This window comes from Myxocyprinus asiaticus, chromosome 4 (assembly GCF_019703515.2).
Source record: "Myxocyprinus asiaticus isolate MX2 ecotype Aquarium Trade chromosome 4, UBuf_Myxa_2, whole genome shotgun sequence".
In the NCBI taxonomy this organism is placed as follows: Eukaryota; Metazoa; Chordata; class Actinopteri; order Cypriniformes; family Catostomidae; genus Myxocyprinus; species Myxocyprinus asiaticus.
In genome coordinates this window covers 4586291-4607823 of record NC_059347.1, presented here as the reverse complement: position 1 = coordinate 4607823, position 21533 = coordinate 4586291, and the positions used below count along the sequence as shown (strand labels likewise).

General features: G+C 39.8%; 1 protein-coding gene across 1 annotated transcript in view; it reads left to right on the top strand.

The window, feature by feature from the left end:
* The window catches only part of pappaa (pregnancy-associated plasma protein A, pappalysin 1a), a 245529-nt gene that overhangs the window by 63659 nt on the left and 160337 nt on the right, over nt 1-21533 (top strand). The window contains exons 9-10 of the mRNA XM_051690455.1: nt 11698-11826; nt 12017-12108. Of these exons, the coding sequence (XP_051546415.1) occupies nt 11698-11826; nt 12017-12108 (221 nt within the window). The remainder of the gene's footprint in view (nt 1-11697; nt 11827-12016; nt 12109-21533) is intronic.

Sequence of the window (21533 nt, the reverse complement as noted above, 5' to 3'; positions counted from 1 at the left end):
CTACAAAATTACTCAAATGCTCATCCATAAAGGATACCACATGACAGTTTAGGTGATTGGATTAGATTAAAATGTAAGGCAATGGAAGTTGCATTGGGAATGCACATGTGCTTTATGCTGTTGTAGAGCTTTGACCCCTCCCACTGAGCTGTGTCCAGCAGACATTATTGCTGACTGCAGTAATCCATGTTTACCAGAAGTGATATTCAGAAGGGAAATTTGCACTGTGGAAATGTAGGATTTTCTCTCTTAAGACACTACTATGAGTTGACCCCACTGATATATAACTCAGCAAAAAAAGAAACGTCCCTTTTTCAGGACACTGTATTTTAAAGAATTTCGTAAAAATCCAAATAACTTTACAGATCTTTATTGTAAAGGGTTTAAACAATGTTTTCCATGCTTGTTCAATGAACCATAAACAATTAATGAACATGAACCTTCAGCTTACAGACGGTAGGCAATTAAGGTCACAGTTATAAAAACTTAAGACACTAAAGAGACCTTTCTACTGACTCTGAAAAACACCAAAAGAAAGATGCCCAGGGTCCCTACTCATCTGCGTGAACGTACCTTAGGCATGCTGCATGGAAGCATGAGGACTGCAGATGTGGGACGTGAGACGCCTAAGACAGTGCTACAGGGAGACAGGAAGGACAGCTGATCGTCCTTGCAATAGCCGACCACGTGTAACAACACCTGCACAGGATCGGTACATCCAAATATCACACCTGCTGGACAGGTAGAGGATGGCAACAACAACTGCCTGCGTTACACCAGGAATGCACAATCCCTCCATCAGTGCTCAGACTGTCCACAATAGGCTGAGAGAGGCTGGACTGAGGGCTTGTAGGCCTGTTGTAAGGCAGGTCCTTACCAGACATCACCAGCAACAACGTCACTTATGGGCACAAACCCACCTTCGCTGGACCAGACAGGACTGGCAAAAAGTACTCTTCACTGACAAGTCACGGTTTTGTCTCACCTGGGGTGATGGTCGGACTCACGTTTATCGTCGAAGGAACGAGTGTAACACCGAGGCCTGTACTCTGGAGCGGGATCGATTTGGATTTGGAGGGTCCGTCATGGTCTGGGGCGGTGTGTCACAGCATCATCGGACTGAGCTTGTTGTCATTGCAGGCAATCTCAATGCTGTGCATTACAGGGAAGACATCCTCCTCACTCATGTGGTACCCTTCCTGCAGGCTCATTCTGACGTGACCCTCCAGCATGACAATGCCACCAGCCAGACTGCTCGTTCTGTGCGTGATTTCCTGCAAGACAGGAATGACAGTGTTCTGCCATGACCAGCGAAGAGCCCGGATCTCAATCCCATTAAGCACGTCTGGGACCTTGGTGGAAGAGTGGGGTAACACCTCACAGCAAGAACTGGCAAATCTGGTGCAGTCTATGAGGAGGACTTAATGCAGCTGGTGGCTACACCAGATACTGACTGACGCTATCAAGCACAGTAATACCATGGTCAGCAAACCAGTTACTCGTAGTTTTGGCACTGTGGGCAGGTACCAAGTCCTGCTGGAAAAGGAAATCAGCATCGCCATAAAGCTTGTCAGCAGATGGAAGCATGAAGTGCTCTAAAATCTCCTGGTAGACAGCTGCATTGACTCTCGACTTGAGAAAACACAGTGGACCAGCACCAGCAGATGATATGGCACCCCAAATCATCACTGACTGTGGAAACGTCACACTGGACCTCAAGCAACTTGGATTCTGTGCCTCTCCACTCTTCCTCCAGACTCTGGGACCTTGATTTCCAAATGAAATGCAAAATTTACTTTCATCTGAAAAGAGGACTTTTGGACCACTGAGCAATAATTATTTGCAGTAATTCATGCAAAAGGAGCCCCGACCAAGTATTGAGTGCATAAATTAACATGCTTTTCAGAAGGTTGACATTTCTGTATTATAAATTCTTTATTCTAATATTTTGAGATACTGGATTTATTGGATTCCATGAGCTGTAAGCCGCAATCAACAAGATTAAAACAAAAAAGGCTTGAAATATTTCACTTCGTGTAATGAATCTAGAATATATGAAAGTTACACTTTTTGAATTAAATTACAGAAAAAAAAAGAACTTTTCCATGATATTAATTTTTCGAGATGCACCTGTATATAATATATATGTATACATATACATACATACATACATACACACACACACACACATACAGTATATAACTGGATTGCTCATGACGTCACATCAGTGAAGCCACTGTGCCACCATATTGCTCTGCCCAAACATTTCAATGTCATCTAATTTCAGCGAGTAAACATCAATCATTCAATCACCTATTTTACAACGCAAACATCCCACACATGTAATTATTTATTTAAAGTCTTGAATTTTTCCTGTTTCTTAAAAGCCTGAGTGAGTTATGTATATCTATTGTACATCAAACAGTTATGTATATCTATTGTACCTCTAACAAACTTCATCAGCAAACAGATCAGCTGAATGTAAACAAGTTCACTGAAACTGATGTAAGATACAACAGACATTTTCAGACTTACTTATTGTGATCATCGAAGTGTTTGTTCAGAGATACTTTATGTTTTTATCAAAAAGTGCTTTGTTCTCACGGTCACTTGAATAAGAGCATGCGCTCTCTCTCTCCCTTTATCAAATGCGCCGCAGACACACAGAGAAGGAGACAGGCAAAGCAAAGTTGGTTAAAATTAAAGTGATACGCTAGATTTAAATTGCAAACAAAAACATATTTATGACATGTATCCATGTATGACTACAGAGAGCACTTCAGTATGAAAACAAGCAAATCCCGGGCATTTAAGATGATTTAGAAATCCCGGTCTGACTTTTTTAAAAGTTCCTTTTAGGGGTAAGGACGTATTCTCACCCAAAACAAGCACATATTACAGTTTTCCCTACTTTACAAATTGTGGACGGTTTTGCCGCTTAATTTGGTGATCATTGTGCTGCACTGATAGACTGAATGTATATCGATAGGCGTATATCTTCTCCCTTGTAACGAATGTTATCCATAGCAAACTAATTAAACAAAGCATGATTGTCACTAGAGGGTGAAATGCAACTGTTGTATGCAGGTCGGAGATGGTGAAATGGGAGTGTTTTTGCCTGTCAGTCACTGATGTTCTATGGCAGTTTGGGCATACTAAGATGACTGCTCGAACACTTCCGGTGGCTTCACCTCCTGCAGGCAGTTTACCGTTGCATCAGCGATCCAGTTCTATTTATATATCAGTTTCTTACCCGGTGATTGACACAACTTCTCAACCAGAACCACTGCGGAAAACCCAGCTAATGATTAATCATTGTCGGTGTTGGTTGTATTAATGCAGTATCATCATCCCCAACTGAAATGTTGGGGACACAAGGAAATCTTAAATCTGCCCTGGTTTCAGAAACATGACTACATATGGGTAATGGTGAAGTTGGAATTCCTCGAAAAGTAGATTGTTCAGCAAGAAATCCAGATGGCCTGTTGAGATGTTGGCATCTCATTTTAAACCATAAGACTTTATTTGCCCAGAAAGCGACCCTTTTCTGTTTATTTTGTAGAAAACACTTGTGATATTCTTGCCTACGAAAATGGGAAAACTCTTCTCTTTCTCTATTTTCTCTCTCCAGTGCATTACATCAACACAAGGTCTATATGTTAGCCGCTGTGAATCAGAGGTGCAAACAGATGGCAGCATCTCACTTTAAACTCCACCAGCGTTTAACCGATGAGCCGCAAGCAAAATTCTGTTGAAATGTTTCCTCATTTCATTTCATGCCATGCCATGTCATAAACATATATATTTATGCCATAGGCATATTGGAGGGCCCTTTGTTCTGTCAAAAGTGCCTGTGAAATGGGCTGGTTCATATGACATCACATGACATATCATCAGCTGCACCCATTCAGAACAGTGGAGAATACAATGAGACACGAGTGTTAATGCGAGACAGATGAAGCTGTGTGAATGGGTGGATGCCGAGCAGAGGATGATGGCATACTCAGAGATTGTCTTCAACACCTAGGCACATGTGACAAGCAAGTCTGGAGTGTGATGTCTTTTCTGCATTCTAGAAATGGGCATGAGTGCCCGAGTACTCCAAAGCGACAACAATGAGCAATCATGAAAGCATGATTACTTTTTTTCAACTTCAAAACATTTGTTGGAATTCAGAAACGCAAACATGCCAAAAAAGCATGTTTAGTTTTCACCAGTACATTGTGGTCCCATTCTTCAGAAAGCAATTGGACCAGCATGGGCCTAAGAGGAACGGAACACAGGGTTCTTGAGAACTATATTTAACTTGACAATGTCTCAAAAATGATACACTCATGGCGCGAGGTCTTGGAATGTCGCATCTCACATCCATTTGATGCCTATGTACATAGACCAGCAATTAAAAAATAGTGCAAATGTGTTTTGTTGCTGGACTGATTTTGTTGTGTGTGTCGGGTTGGCAAATGAAAAAAGCAACCAGGTCAATAATAAATGGATAAGGAGTATTTACATATAACACAAAAGAGACAAAAATAATATATATATATATATATATATATATATATATATATATATATATATATATATATATATATATAAAATATTTACAACTTGGGCTTTATACTATTAAGTAAGCCAAAGGGAAAAGGGACACGAGTGGAGCCAAAGAATCAAAACAAAACAATTCTATCTCTCGTATTTAACCCTCTAATCTCATTAATCTGTCAGTTAAAACAAAAACCACGATAAAGAAATAAAACAGGTCTTCAGTGTTAGAAATGCCAATATCTAAACTACTCTACCTGATTCAAAACTTCAAAAGTACAGGGGTTGACATTCTCTCTCCTAACCTAGGGTGTTTAATACAGATATAACAGTGTCTACATGTTGCACAGTGTATGTCATGTGACATCTTACCTGTCCACTTTTCCACTCTTGTTACAAGAGCAGCGAGTCATAAAAATAACACCACCGAAAAAGTCACTTAAACAGCGAATGGGTAACGAGTGACTAAGTTAATCACTACACAATTGGACATGCAGAGTCACAATGAGCAAGTAACAATACACAAAACAGGGAGCTAACAGGCAAAGCTGTAATCGAACCAAAAGTCAACCGGCTTTTAAAAGGTAGGAAGTGCCATCCATTGGTGGAGAGAGAGAGAGATGACGTCATTAGGGTAGTGAAGATTGGCAGCTCAGAGAACCAATAAGGGCAACCTAATCAGAGAGTGTGAAAGAGAGGGAAACAGAGAGAAAAAAAAAGGAAAAAAAAACATCCATACACATACATAGGGACGTAACAATTATTCCGAGACTAAAATTTCTGACTCTAACTCCTCCTAGAGCTTTCAAGGTACATGCACCAAACTCTGCACAGACCTTCAGACTGATCTCAAATAGTGTGCTATCTGATCTGACTTACGGTTTTCCCACAGCAGATGATCAAAAATCTGAAAAATCCCATTCAATTACATTGATTGAATGTTCAGATGAGCCAAGACTATTCAAACTCCAACTGTCAAAAATTCAAAAGTATACAGACCCACAGAAGGCCTCTAATATGCATATATCAGCTCTATCAATCACTCCACTTTCTTTTCTTTCTATTCTTTCACTCCATCACTTTAACACCCTAGCAACTGCATACAACCTAGCAACCATTTAGTGCACCCTAGCAACCAAAACCCATTGACTGCCATTCAAAATGGCTTAGATGAATATCTCCTGATCAGAAGGTCAGGATCCAGACACCATGCTAAGGACATGAAACACAAGACAGCTCGCAACTCGGGCGCACAGCGCAATGTGAGCCTAACACGAGGCGCACCCGTGTTCACGAGAGACAGACATAAACTACTGATGCGAGTGTATGCTGCCAAGGTGACATAAGTGTGATGCACCCACGTCAGTAACAGAACATGGAGCATGAGTGTCTGGATCCCGAACCAGACAGGAAGTTAGAATCCAGACACCATGCTCCGGACATGAAACAAGACAGACCAAAGAGGGCCTCCCAAAATGGGAACATCAAACAATACACAAGACAAACAAAACGAGCACTAATACAAAACAGAAAACACAACAGAAAGGGAGGGAAACTAGGGAGGGAGCTTAAGGAAAGGGACTGAGTCCTGCAGTCTGGGAGGAGGCCTCAGGACAGAGTTTGGTCTGGTGTTTGGTCTGGCGGCCTGGGAGGCGGCCTCAAGGCAGAGGGGACAGACTACTGGGCGGCGGCCACTGGACTGGGGTTGGAGGACTGGGCAGCGGCCGCTGGACAGGGGTCAAAGATGTAATAGGTTCATTCAGACCTGCCCAAAAGAAGATCAGTTAGGCAGGTCTGATTGTATCCTTGACCCAAAGACAATGACAAAAACTCTAGGACATATCCCCACACAGACTTGTCCTCCTGCCTTACCCCACACAGCCTTTTGACGTGCTCTGCACACTGGCGAGCAGGAGAACCAGTTGGAAAAAAAAAAAAAAAAACACACACACCGCACTGTTTGGTCCATCTTGGCTGGTTCGTAATGTCAGGATTAGCAGAGAATAATGATGCTCAGGACACAAACACAGTGAAAATAAAAAAATAAAAAAACCTCCCACAAGGGGGAAAAACAAACAAACTACCTCGAAGGGGAAAAAGGGTAATCCAGGCTGGGGCAGAGTGAAACAGGACTGACCGGACTGAAGCAGGAACCAGGTAGGGGAAACAGGACCGACAGGGAATATACAACACCGACCGACAGGGAATATACAAGACCGACCGACCGACCGACCGACCGACCGACCGACCAAACACACAAGACCGACTAGGTACACAAAATGAACTGGCACTGGACAGCACACATGAGGAGGCTAGAATAGGGAGAGAAATCAAACGTGTCAACAGGGGACAGGTGAGGCAAATTAACTAATAATAAGCAAACAAGGTGGCGGGGTATGACGTAAGACAGAGAGAGACACACGGCAATGCAGAAACAAAACAAAGTCTCGCAATGTATGGTCAATTTTTGTTTAGTGTGAGAATGCATGGCATTGCTGTTTTTAGCATTGCTACGCATTCTCTCGTCTTGTTTGTCGGTTGGCATGGGCGTATATTGCCTTATTGTCTTGCCGATGTGTGCTCATGCCATTCAGGTGTTTTGTTGTCTTGAGAGCACGTGGCTTTGTTTTGTTTCTGCATTGAAACAAGTCATTTTTATTATTCTGCCAAAGGTTAACTTATATTCACTTAAAAAATGGCAAATACTATTTTCATTAAATTAAGGGTTTACACCGAAATCAATTAATAGTACTTTTGCCAAATATTACAATTCAAAATGATATACACACATGGCATGAAGACTCCAGTCAAATCAGTGGTCTTGAAAAAAAAATCTGTTTATGTGGAAAAAGCTGGCAAAGTTGAGATCACAACACCAGCTGAATTCTACACCCTTTATTTTGGTAATTCCCCATTATTAGAAACCAGTTTTGGATTAAATTAATCATGGGTGATAATATATACACACGTTAATAGAGTATTTCTACAATGGGATTGGTGACTGAAAACGTTTGCTATTTGCATGATGCTGTGTCTACTCCAAAAGAAGTAGTAAATAAAAACTTCAAAAGTGCACCATATATATATATATATATATATATATATATATATATATATATATATATATATATATAATTTTTGTTTGTTAAAGTGATTCAGTTAGGGACCACTGGTGATCTGCTGTTGACTTTTACACTCTTAGTTTTAATGAGTTTACTTCAGTTTTTGTGTAAAATGCCGAGATATAGTGCGCCAGTATGCTCACAAGTGCTAATTTTAATTATTTGTTTTGCCTCTTATTAAATGTTACTGCTTCCCTGCCCATTAGAGCAGGCACCTTATAACTCTGCTGACGGCAGCACAAAAACCCTTGGCCTCACGTGAACCTGTGACGTTCCTAATAAACGTAATGTTCAAGGCACTCGGGTAGTTTGGCAGTGTTGTTTTGCTAATCAGCAGAGAAGGGCTTGCATTTCCCTTGGGAAAAGAGTCCAATGTAAATGGAAATAATGAAGGCTTTGTGTATTTTTCTCTCACTCTTGTTGGCTCTTGTAATAATGGTTGGTGTGCGTTGTGTTTGTATTTTTGGAGATTGCTGGTTGGGGTGCCTGTGTGTTAGTTAATGCATATGTTCGTGTGTAGCTTTGTGGGTGGGTTCTTAATGTGTAGTTTCATCTGAATCTGAGTATAAAATACTCGCATGTGCCTGCAACTTTTTTCTTTGAATTTCCAGCAGTAATATATTGTGAATTATACGGTTACTGTGATATAATTTTACTCATACTTTAAAATTACTCATAATATTTTGGTCATACGGCCCACTCCTACGGTTATGTGTATGAACTGCTATGTAATTTCCAGACTGGTCATTCGAAAGTACTTCAGCTAAACTCGATCACAAAATATACATTCTCTGAAGTGAAATTTTACGATGCTCTATACCTATTTTGGCCAAAGTATACTTGGCACGTCCGCGTTGCTGATTGCTCCACTCATAGTATGTGTAACTTAAATTTCGTCATAATCCAGCCTGCGTGGCTTGACTGTGCACCGGCCATATTTTCTCGACTCGTGGACGGGGTCATTGTCTATGTGCATTGTCGCCGGTCATTGACTCATTGACTAAAAGAGTTTCACAAAGAAGTTGTGGTGGGCATGCGTCAAACGCGTTCATATTCGCTCACTGTCAGAAGAGTATACTCACAAAGGCAATGCGGTCGACCAGGTGGGAGCAGATTTGGAACACGCAAAAACTAAGTATACCTGGGACTTTAGAGTACACATGCATGTAAAGCGCACACACATATGCTGCCTGTCAGTTAAACAGCGTGCAGCTACAGAAGCGAAGAAATAAAGTCAGTCTTTAATGTTTTTGTTATTTGTGTCTTTTCTCTCTCTATTCTCTTTCCCTTTTGACCTTTTATTGAGATTGAACAGTGGTTCTCTTGCGGTCAACTGGTCGATTGCGATCGATGTATGAGCAAAGTATGTCTTTTTGTGGTTTGACAACTTGAATGAAACCTATTGGCTACATACAGAGAATCTGCATAATAAATGTCACCATTTGTAATCGTTCAGTTTGCGTAGTTACACAAGTTTCATACACTTACCTGCAAACTCATCAACGTCACTTTGTTTGTTCTTGAAGAAGTACAAAAGCCTTTGTAACTTTTGTGTGGTTCACCATTTTGGACTGCCACCTGCACCGCATCGACTCGTCCTGTGTGTGATACATGTGCCTTGCCCTACCCGTGATGCGGCGCTTCTCATCCGGTGTGCGACCAGATTCAGTATTAAGCACAGTAAATGTTGTTTCACCCCCTTGTGGTCTCCCAAAGCTATTACACCAGATATTAAATGGAAGGCCAACTGACATTGAACTGGAAAGCAAACAAATTAGTCTTTTAATTTAAATGTCATCTATTGTTAATATATCGATGCCTCAAAGACATATCTAGAAAATAACGTGCAGATCAATAATTGATATTTCAATAATTTATGACATTCCTAGTTATCATTATGGTTAGGTTCGGTTTGGGGTTTAGCTTGGGGGTTAAACTTACCATAAATTGTCAGAATGCTACTTCAAAACCTTGCTGTTTCTCTTTCTTCTGTGGTACATAACAGTAAAAGTCATAAGTTTTGTACAATCCAACTTGAACGATTTTTTTTACAATGTTACCATCTTGTACTAATTCTTACGACTTGTCATGAGATTGGGTTGGGGCCGAATCGGGGTCTTTGAGGCTCAACAGCCTCTCTCTTTGCCTGAATGCATTTTTCCAGTGGCTTCCGAAAAGTTTATCAGAGCAACAATAAAACACATCCAGCAATGCTTAAAGCTCTCATGCTCACTGTGATGTACACTTGGAGCGCATTAAAAGGTACCACTTTTGCAATAACTCTGCAACTGCCTAGCCTCAAAAACACGTCCATGCACAACAAACAGTCATGTACAGGCTTATCTATTTTATATTTTGCCATCTATTTCAAGATGATATTTTTCCACCTTGAATTTCCATCATGTGTTTTCATGTCTAGTATGCTTCAGCGTAGCTGTGTGCCAGAAGTGTTTGTTTACTACAGTCCTCTTAAGTTTTAGTTTGAGAAAAGATTACCTCTTTTGTCTGACATCCCTCATTGGACAGATTGTTCTCCAGAGGAATTTTGTGACCCTTTGTCTGCGGCCCAGTGCTCACCAAGTGGCTGGACGAGTTTTGGTTACAATGTCTCAGCACAACATCCAGCACATGACCACAGCGAGTGTAACAGGAACCCCCTCATGACATTGCACATGGCTCAGCTGGTGTAGGAGCCACATCGATGGGCCGAAACAGGATCAGATGTCTCTTATCACAGACCTGATCTGAACCACCATTAGCCCATGGTGCAAACTGACAGCAGATAAAGGCCTACTGTTTTTGATCAGGTGCCAGTTACTGTATTCAACAACACTGAAACATCTTGTAGAATAAATTACCATGATGTCACTCTCCAGGCAACCTTAGTATCAGGGTTGAGCACCAGGTTTTATTGATGGATATGAGAAGATCTGCGATTTTAATAAACATGCTTAATAGTTTATATTAATACAAGTTTTTATTAAGCTATATCTATGGTTTATTGTGAAGAAATACAGTATATGTAGGTTCTTTTTGAACTATGGACTGATTTAGTCTAACTATTTAGTTGTACATTGTAACGAGTTTCACAGCATGGGCAAGGAGGCGGGAACCGGCTGAACAGCAACGTAAACTTTAATGACAGAACATAGCTCAAAAATAACATAAAAGTGCTTTGCAGAAAACAAAACAAAGACAACACGTGTGCCTCTCTCTCTCTTGAACTGGAGTCCCGGCCCCTGCTTATCTCTCTCCCGCTCATTAGACAACTCAGTGCCAAGCGTGCATCATCACGGCCCGGTCACGCCCTCCTCATAAATATAAATATATATATAAATAAAATAGGTTGATGAATACACATCATCACACATTTAAAACACGTCTAAAGCCTGAGAAATGTGGCAGATAAAAATGAAACCTACCATCAGTCAAGCAATATGTGTCTTTGTTGCTTAAATTATTGGTCCACATTCAGTACACAACATTTGCCATGACATGCAAACAGCTCATTTAGATCGAACAAGTTACATACTACATTCAAAATAAATGAAAAGACAGATTTTTAAAGCAATATACAATATTATTTTCATTCACATACCCTTTCACAGACAGTTAGTATGCGCTACAGTGGTGGCGAGATGTCTCCTGTTCGTTCCAGTAGATCATGTTGTCTTGTACTTAAGTTCATTGTTAATGTTATTTGGTCTCATTGAAAATCTAAAGAAGCATATGACATGCTCGTGGACCACCCGCTAATGCATATTGCTCACAAACATGGCAAAAGCAAACTGAAATCGCCTCTGCAAGTGTAATTGGCTGATGTGATGCAACTTACAGTAGTTCACCAGTTCGCCTGGAAACAAAGTTATGTTAATACTTAAGCACTTTTAAGGAAAAACGAATCACTAGATTTGCCGAAGTTTGCCAGGTTATCCACCACTTATCCACCAGTTAGAGCCTTGATCTGATCAGCATTAACCAGCATGAGCTAGCCTTCAGTTTTCATGCAAATTGTCTGTCTTTCCCATAGGGATGTTGAGTATGGTGGAGTGTACACATACCAGGTCCAAACCATCTCTAGTTGGAGTGAGAGTGAGCCATCCCCTCCATTCACACACCATCTGGGAGCTCCATACTGTGGAGATGGACTCATCCAGAGGTGTGTTCTAATCACATTTTTAATCACATGTATAATCACACTAACCTTACACAGTTATGAGGAGTTTCAGGCTTTTAGCTTCATAGATTCATATCCACCAAGTGGATAGGTAAGTAAATCATTGCAATATAGTTCACTGTTTTTTGTTTATTCTGTATTTTTTTTTTTTTTTTTTTTACATTTATTTTAGGTCCCAGGGAGAAGAATGTGATGATATGAACTCAATGAATGGCGATGGCTGCTCCAGTCACTGCAAGAAGGAGCCATTCTTTAACTGTATTGGTATGTGATCAGAGAAACTGTAACTTATTACAGCCATCTGTACTGTGTCGGAAAGTGTGGTATGCTTTTAAATATAGTCACTGCTGTGTGCCAGTTTTGGTTGACAGTTTTGTGAGAAGCATTCTATTATGGTTCCACTCTAAAAAAGAAATACAAAAATAAAATAATCTTTTAGAGTACATTAGGAGTACCGGCATATCTGAGCTTTTATTCGGTCCGTCCAGAGCCAAAGCTATTGTGTATCACAAGCTCATGATATAAAGCACAACTCTACTGCTCTAGTTGTTTCACCAGAGAAAGATTTACAATATGTGCATCAGTTTACAACAAAAATAAAGACATTTCTTGTGGCTATGACAAAATGACATGCTGTTTACTTTAAAGGAATAGTTTACCCTAAAATATATATATATACACATACATTATATGGCCAAAAGTTTGTGGACACCCCCTTCTAATTAATGAATTTGGTTACTCATTAAATCCAGTAAAGAAAAATCTTAATGTTTCTTAATGTAATGGCTTGGGCTTTGTGTGCTTCCAAATTTGTGGTAACTGTTTGGGGATAGCCCTTTTCTGTTCCAGCATGACAATGCCCCTGTGAACAAAGTGAGGTCCATAAAGAAATGGTTTACTGTGTCTGGCGTGGAAGAAATTGACTGGCCTGCACAAAGCCCAGACCTGAACCCCACTGATCACTTTTGGGGCGAACTGGAACAGCAACTGTAAGTCAGGCCTCATCGACCAACATCAGTTCCTGACCTCACTGATAGCCTTGTGTCTGAATGAGAGCAAATCCCTGCAGCCATGTTACTACATACAGTATAGTGGAAAGCCTTCCCAAAAGAGTGGAAGCTGTTATAAGGTTTTGAAATCAAATGTTCATCAAGCACATATGGTGTCCACAAACGTTTGGCCATATAGTGTATATATATATGGCCAAAAGTAATACAATAATTTACCCTCATGTTCTCATGTTCTAAACTCTGGTGACTTTTTATTTTCCTTTTTACAATTTTAATTTTAAAGAATTAGAAAGATTTGGTCCATCTTTTCAATACAAGGATAAATTTCATCTGAAAGAATTTAATTCAGTTGACTTAATTTAAAGCTATTTAAGGACTCAAATGTATCATGCATCATATTCCAAGTGTTCTGTAGGCATATGATACAGGTTTAGGCAAACATACTAAAATGTAATATATTGTTCAGTGAAAATATTGACATCCATGTAGCACAACAATGCCCAGACATTTTTTCAGCCATCCTGGTTCCAGAAACATTTTTTCCATTCATTATTTCCTTATGGATTTCTTAAAATCCATCACAAGAGAGTTCTTAGCCATGAACCAAACCAGCCAGCCAACTCTGAGGTGAATCACATTATAAACTTTTATTTGAAGCAATAAATATTTGAAAATCGGACAAAGGTGCAAGACTCTGTATTTACCATCTTTTATGAGGGAATTAACTACAATCCCTTGAAGCAATGCGAATGAGATAATGAAATTAAAAACATATATAATATACATATATAATATATAAGTGTAAAATCAATATATTTACAATACATGGAAAAATAATCATATATATATATATATATATATATATATATATATATATATATATATATATATATATATATACACATACAGAAGCAGATACCATTGAATAAAACATGAATGGAAAACATGAATGGGATATATGGCTCTATTCATTAGCACTATGAAATCATTCACAGGATTTTGCATGTTCAAGTGGGGATATGCATTGTTTTTAACACTAAACAACGCAAGTTCTCACATGAACATGCAAGCCACTGTGAACAAGCTTCTCTTATAGTGCAACGCAGTGTCACTATTTTCATTTGCGAAGAGGTTAGCCAATCATAACAGAGGTAAAAAATAGTTATAGGTAAAAAAATAAAGGTAAATCTTTTTTAAGACTGGTCGTGAGATGTTATCTTTTTATGAGATTTGAAGAAATTATATTGTGAAGTAATGATATTTTCATATTAAATAATCTCAGGCGTGTTTTTGCTGTGCACTTGTGGTCAGAATAACAGTGCCAGGAATTAGAGTTTATTTCTACCATTTGCTGAAGGAGTCACATCTGTGTGGCAGCTTGAAATATTTGTGTTTTTGTGTGGAAATCAGACACCATAATGAATAGACCGTTTGTCTTTCTGACGGTGCATCTAATTGTTTTTATAGTCGCACTCTGCTGACCCAGAAGATAGTATTTGGTTTTCCTTATCTCAATATTGGGTTATCTACAATACTAAGTGACATTATCATCGTAATTGCTGCTGCCTGGAAAAGGTACAATCATTTGTCGCATCGTATCAAGGGAATATTACTGTATTGTCAGTATGGTGTGGCACATATGTGCGGAAGGCTACATGGATAACACAACCGTACAACATAAACCATACATGCGGGTGTGTAAGTGAGCTGTGTGTGTGCGTCCCCCTCAGCAGCCCCTCGTTTCAACATCAGCAGAACTGAGCTGAGGGGAGCGCTGGAATTTGTGTAGAGACCCAAGCCAACTTGGCACGGCATGCCTCCGTCCCCCATACTGGAACCCCTTATACTGAGAGACAGACTGAAAGAGAGACAAATGGAGAGAGAGAGAGAGAGAGAGAGAGAGAGAGAGAGAGAGAGAGAGAGAATTTGAAAATATTATTTACAAAAATTCTAATGAAAAATCATGCCAATTAGCAAACTCAAATAATTTAACAATTCAAGAAATAAATAGCATACTTTCAATATCAGAGATAGGCAAGATCTTGAAAATTTTTTCCAAATAGCAAATCACCATCCAATACAGAGCTCAGAGATTTTCCTGTTTATAATAGAACAAATCAATTAACACTCTTGATTTGACCATGGTTTTGAATAACATTCTGACACTCTGACCAGGCTTTTGTTCGACTTTGTTTTTTTTATGTTGGTTTCAGTGAGAGAGAGTAGGAGTGGATGGAGACAAGACAAAATGTGGGAGAGAAAATGTGAAAGTGGGAGAGATTAGGAAATTAGAAACAGAGGAGTAAGAGAGACAGAGGAGAAAAAAGTGGAGTAGAGATGAATGAGGAACAGCAGCTTCAGGGACTGGAAAACTCATCCGACTGACCTCAGGACTCACAGCCCCAAAAAACCTGATAGACTCATAGCCAGTGTCCAAAAAAGCAGCCTTTGCAGGCCGTATATGGATGTAGGAAGGCAACGAGGCACTTATGAATTCAGTAATTACTTACATCATGTCTACTAAGATGCCTTCATTTGGTTGGATTTCGAAGACAGCATAGATGGATTCTGGGCCAAAAATTAACACTTGCCATGCATTTGTCTTTGGCAAATACCTGTATATACTGTAAAAGGATTTACAAGTAAAAACGGTAACTTCATAAGAAACTGCAATATAATAAATTGTTTAAATCAAAATGTAAGAATCATAATGCCAAAGACTGGCCTGCTGTGACATGCCAATTAATTAATTAATTAATTAAATTAATCACTAATAATCGCATATATCAATATTTGCTGAGAAAGGCCCCCAAATAAAGATAATTCAGTTTGAATTATACAGTACATAAAAACTAAAATAATGTTATATACAATATATATATATATATATATATATATATATATGTGTGTGTGTGTGTGTGTGTGTGTGTGTGTATGTGTGTGTATGCATAAAACATTGCAAAACACTAAATGCAAGTGAAACATGAACACATTAACCCTCCTGCACAGACAGAATTTAAGAAGAGAGGTAGGAAGGTTATAGTACCTTAGGTGTTATGGGAAGCCCAGCCTGCTGCAAGATGTCTTATAGAGACACAACTTTCACCCATGCCTAGGAGTCAAATCATTTTGTTTGAAAAGCGCTTCTCATATCACACATTGTTTCAAAGCAGATTTTCAGAAAATAATTATGTAACAGATAATTATGCTGCAATGTCAGTAATGTCTTAAAGTTTTCATTGAGCAGTTAAATGAAAATGTGTTTGAAAATCATGCTTTAAAAATTATTTGTCTTTAGGCACCCAGTGAGCAAGCCAAAGGTGATTGTGGCAAGGACCCCAAAACTCCATAAGATGTTAGTTAATGGAGAAAAAGAAACTGAGTACTGAGTAGATGTTGTTAATTAATGTTTAAAACTAAAGGATACTGATTAAACTGTATGCCAATGTAAGCAGCAGCACAGTGTTAAACAAGAGTATGGGTAAGCTTTCCACATCTAACAGCTCAAAAGGGGGACTTCCAGAACCAGCGCTAAGTCCCAGACTGGGACAGTAGTGGGTGAGAGTGCCTCAGCCGTCATGCCCACCTTAATAATTTGCTGACCAAAGGGTGTTTACCTAGTGACAAACCAATGAAAGGGTCATGTACCGCTGCCAGGGGAGAGCCTGCTTTCTGGAAACCAAGGGAGGTTGGGCCCAACAACTCTTGGTTTAGCAATCAGATGAGTGAATGTGTCCTTGCAATTCTCTGGACATTTGTGAAGCTTGTGTCATGGAAAGCCAAAGGCAACAATGCACCATCACCATTCTTGGCTTCCCAGAATAACTCCCAAATCCTCTGAACTATCTGATGATGAAGTCTCCATTCCCCTGGTCTGACTCCCTGACGTGAGTGCAAGTCTGCTTCGCAGTTCAGGTGTCCGGGAACGTGCATTGCACATATAGACAGAAGATGTTTCTTGCTTCAGAGGAGAACATGATGCAACAGAGTCAACAATGGGCATGAACGTACTCCCCCTTGGCGATTTATGTACACAAGAACTGCGGTGCTATCCTACAGAGCAGAATGTGAAAACATTTGCATTTACTTTTAATCATTTAGCAGACACTTTTATCCAATGGGACTTAAAAAAGAGGAACATAAGCAATTTCTCTTACAAAAATCAGCAATATCTGCAGTATCACACTGCCAAGTTCCCTGAGTAGTTTAAGTTCTAAAAGAGCTAGCGCAAAAGTAAGAGACAGACATTTTTTTATTTCATAATTAAATAGTAAGTGTAATTAGTGTGGACTGGTTAAGTGCTCATAAAATCAATGTGTTTTCAGTTGGTTCTTGAATGTTGAGGTGGTTTCATCAGATCGGGTGAAGGTTGGAAGCTCATTCCACCACAGAGGAACAGAGAAAATTAATGATCGTCAAATGGACATTATGCCTCTTAACAGTGGGACCACCAGGCGTGGTATCACCACAAATGGCGAGACACCCTCGTGTTGACACAGCACTGGGGAGACCTTGTGTGCAGTAATCTCAGAGGGGTGACGGCAGCCGTGGAGACCATCAACCTCAACACACGCAGGAACTCTCATATCGGTAGATCTTCTTTCTGATTGAACTTCATATTCAGATTGCACTAACAGCAGTCTTTGATATAGTTTTATACACTGATACTGCTCAGCCTCAGCAGAGCCAGTGTTGCATCGATTGGTAAGTGTGCAATGAGCCAGAGACAGGCCGAAGGGAAGGATCTTGAATTGAAACACCGCACCTTCGAAGACGAATCTCTGAAAGAAAGAGAGGCAAGCTGTACATGAAAGCATGCATCTTTCAATCCACCGACACAAAACAGTTGCACGGACGGACATGAGACAATATCTGTCTCTTGAGTAACCATCTGAAGAGGAGATCTCTTCTGGTTCAAGCACCTCAAGTTCAGTATGTAGAAACATTTCTACCTTTCGCATTTGTCATGAAGAGACTGTGGAAGACTGAATGCAGTTGGAGAGAGGCCGCCCCACAAACTTAAACATGTAGCCAGTCTTAACCATGCTTTGCAGCGCTCATGCCCGACAGCGGGATATCTGAAAAAGATCTTGAAAAAGACACGTTAAGCAAGCTGCTCTTTAAGTTTCTTTAACTAGAAAGAGTTATTACAACATAAAACAACACACAAATCAACCCTCAAGGAGAAAAATTCGGATGAAATGGCACTGTGCTTCGGTTTATATGCCCTGGCTGATGCATGCATAAGGGATGGAGCGTCAAACGCAATCTTCCACTAGATTGCCGTGATTCTGCATGGGCTTCAGAGATCATCACTCCTGGGAGGAGTTGTTTGCTGTATTCTCATATCGTTGAACATTAGTCTACAGTTGACAGTAATCTATTTTGCAATTGATTTCATCAATCTGTCCTTTTCTCACAGCACGCATTCTTACCTGTGCTAATTTTAATCATTGGTCTATGTACATATGTGTCAGAGGGGCACATTTTGAGCATCTCATTAGTTTTCAGCATCATAAATGCTGTGTTTTTTGGACTACATCCCTGCTTTCTGTTGTGCTTCGTCCAGCTGTCATTGTGTGATTGGCTCTCATTCTGTGGCTGCTCTGCATATGAGGTTGCCCCCTGCTGATGTGGCTCATAAAAGTGTGAAGGTATATGTACTTCAAGCTTGAATTGCTCCACTGGAATAAAAACAGGTACTTATTATAGAATTAATGTACAGGTCAGGAGGCATGGTTGATTGCATACATTTTTTTTATTTTTTTATTTTTATGCTTTTATTTATTTTTTTTAACACACAAAATAAACATTCAATCATGTCTTTTTATTTTTTATTTTTTTAAATCAGTCACCAATGACTGGTACAGCAAAAAATACATTTTGGATCCTGGATGCATCTTTCACTGTTTATATTATCCCACAATTGTGGTGTCTAATGAGTCAGTTGCAAGAGGTAAATTAATTCAATAATGTCAGTTTTATTCAGCATGATTCTACAGATGGTAGTCAACCAGAACAAGCCAAGTACTGCCACAGTCTCCACTGGGATTAATTGTTAGCAGCTCTAAACCGCTAAGGGTTATCAAATGTGAATTGAATTTATATGTATATCAGATTCTCCTGGCAATAAATAAACAAAAGAAAAAGTGCACAGACTTAATCTTCTTGGGAGCAAAATAGTTATCAAATGAAATATTGTGAAATATCTGAATAAGAATTTCATGTTTCCATTACTTATGGAATTAATTTCATTGAATTATGCTGGAAATATTGAGACCACATTATTTGTATAATATTTGTATAATATTTTTAGTTTGAGCTTTAGGCTACATGTAATAACCAGAAATGCTATGTAGTTCAAAACTGTTGGTTACGTGTTTTGTTATTTGTTATCTGTCATATATTTTATTAGTAGATGTAATTAAATTGAATCTTAAACTTTATCATGCAATCATAAATGCTGCCACCCTATACAGCTGTACCACCCATGATTTTACCTCAATCGTGGTGACAAATATAAGATTAAATACCATGTACAAATTATAAACAGTGTGATACCAAACATAAGACCAAATTACCAACAATGATCATACAGGACACAGTGTCAGTACCAGCCACGGCACAAAATGGATTTTTGTGAAAGGATATGAAAATAAATACTATGCAATGCTGAAATGATATGTCTGCATTTGTATGAATGTTGAAAATAACTTCATCAGTATAAAATCGTACTATTTATGTGGTCAAATGTATATTCTATGCAATAAAAACATATTGTTCATCTGCTGGTTACATTTTACTTTTCCACATATCCAGACAGACAAAGAGAGAGTTAAATTGCACACCAAAGCCGACCGCACTATCCTGAGACTATTTATATAGGTTTATATCGGTCCGCACATGTCAACAGAGAACTGTTATGAACTTTTGTCTACTCCACACAACCCTCTGTAACTTTATATGCAAATAAAATATCACATATCATATTTATTGAAAAAAGGCAGACATTCTAGCATCTTCTTCTATATGCCAATGGTAAATGCAGGAGATAACTAGAAAGATCTAGTCATAGTACCTTTTGTAAGCAAGCTGACACCATGGGGATACATATGTGTTTATGAGATCTGAAGCCCTAGACAATCATGCAAATTAATTGGCTGATGGAACGGCCCAATAAGGAGCTACGTCATGGGCAACTTTGTTAGGTTCCATGCCATCAGATTTTCTTTACTTCAAGTGCACAGTTTTTTCGTCTCTGCCCGTGTTGTTCTAGCGACTCATGCCAAAGCTAGGATTATGTTCTTCCTTTTAAGTGGCAACGCGTAAGGACGTAGTTGGAAAGAGAGAATATCCTGTGCGGCTTATGCATTGCAACGGACCAAGGAAAACAATGGCGCTTCATCGAGGCTTGCCATTTTCTTGCCACCAGACGCTATCCCCTGTTGATCCCGATCGCCGAATGGAGCTCCGTGAGCTTGGACCCATTGGGGATTTCAGCTCTGAGCTTGAGAGGATGGAGTAGGGATGGTCACCGGACTCTTCCTTGTGTCTGCCACCCTACCCCGAGCAAAAGCACCACTGCTCGTCCTTTGGACATGCTTATGAGACCTGGGGTTAAGACCATCTCGGTTCGCCATTTTCTGGCGCGTGAAAACCACTAGAAAACGCTAGAAAAGAGGATTTGTTGTCATTTGGAAGAGAAGATGGACCCCCTTTTCCCCTATTGTCTCTTTTTGTGTCTTTCTGAGAGGATGCAAGTGGATGAGGCAGCTTGGAGGCGCACCCTCGGCCTCTCTCACTCTTCTGTTTGGAGCATTGTCTCTTGGTGGATGAGCTCCCACATGGACTGATGCCCAGCCCAGGGAGCGAAAAGGCAAAATAAAGAGCAAATATCTTAACTGAGTGATGGTGAACTGACTCTATTCTCTACTATTCTCTCAGGGCTCTATCAGGAGTTGGTGAGGTATTGGAACTCATTTTAGCCTGCTTCAAAAATGGATTGTGCTGGTGTTATTGCAGAAGAAGAGACACTGACTGTTATCTCTGCCCATTTTTAGATGGCAGTGGATGTCGCACTTGTCACTCTTTTCAGACTGTGTTGGTTCAGCACACAATGGGTCTTGCAGCCCTACCAATTAGATCTTGTAAAGAGTGTTTTTAAGTTCACTGCCAGCTCTGTTTGGACTTCTGCTCAGTCTCGCCCTGTGAATGCTGGGGAACGAGTTTTGAGCATTTTCAAATTAAATATTGTCTCTGCCCCAGTGGCTAAGCATCTTGGGGCATGCATAAATCTATCCAGTGTACAAATAACTTTATCCCAAGCGCCACATGTTGATCACCCATTGTACATGCTCGGACAGTTTTAGTTGCTATTTTTTCTCAGTCTTCCCCAACTTAGCTCAGTCTCGTACCGCAACTCGCACTAGGAAACGAGCATTGAGAACTCGAGTTTCGCCTCTGCCCTCACAAACAAGTGTCTTGGGGCACACGTAACACAAGTTAATGTACAAGAAAGCAGAAATGTGCACAAAACAAGGCAACAGACTCTGTTTCTAAACATATAGCTAGATTGATTGACGATGCAGGCCCGCCTGTCTCCAGCTCGCGTTCAATCACCTCGCCAATGCTTAGCGATGTTCAAGGAGGAGCGCGTTCTCCCTGCGAGAACGTTTCATT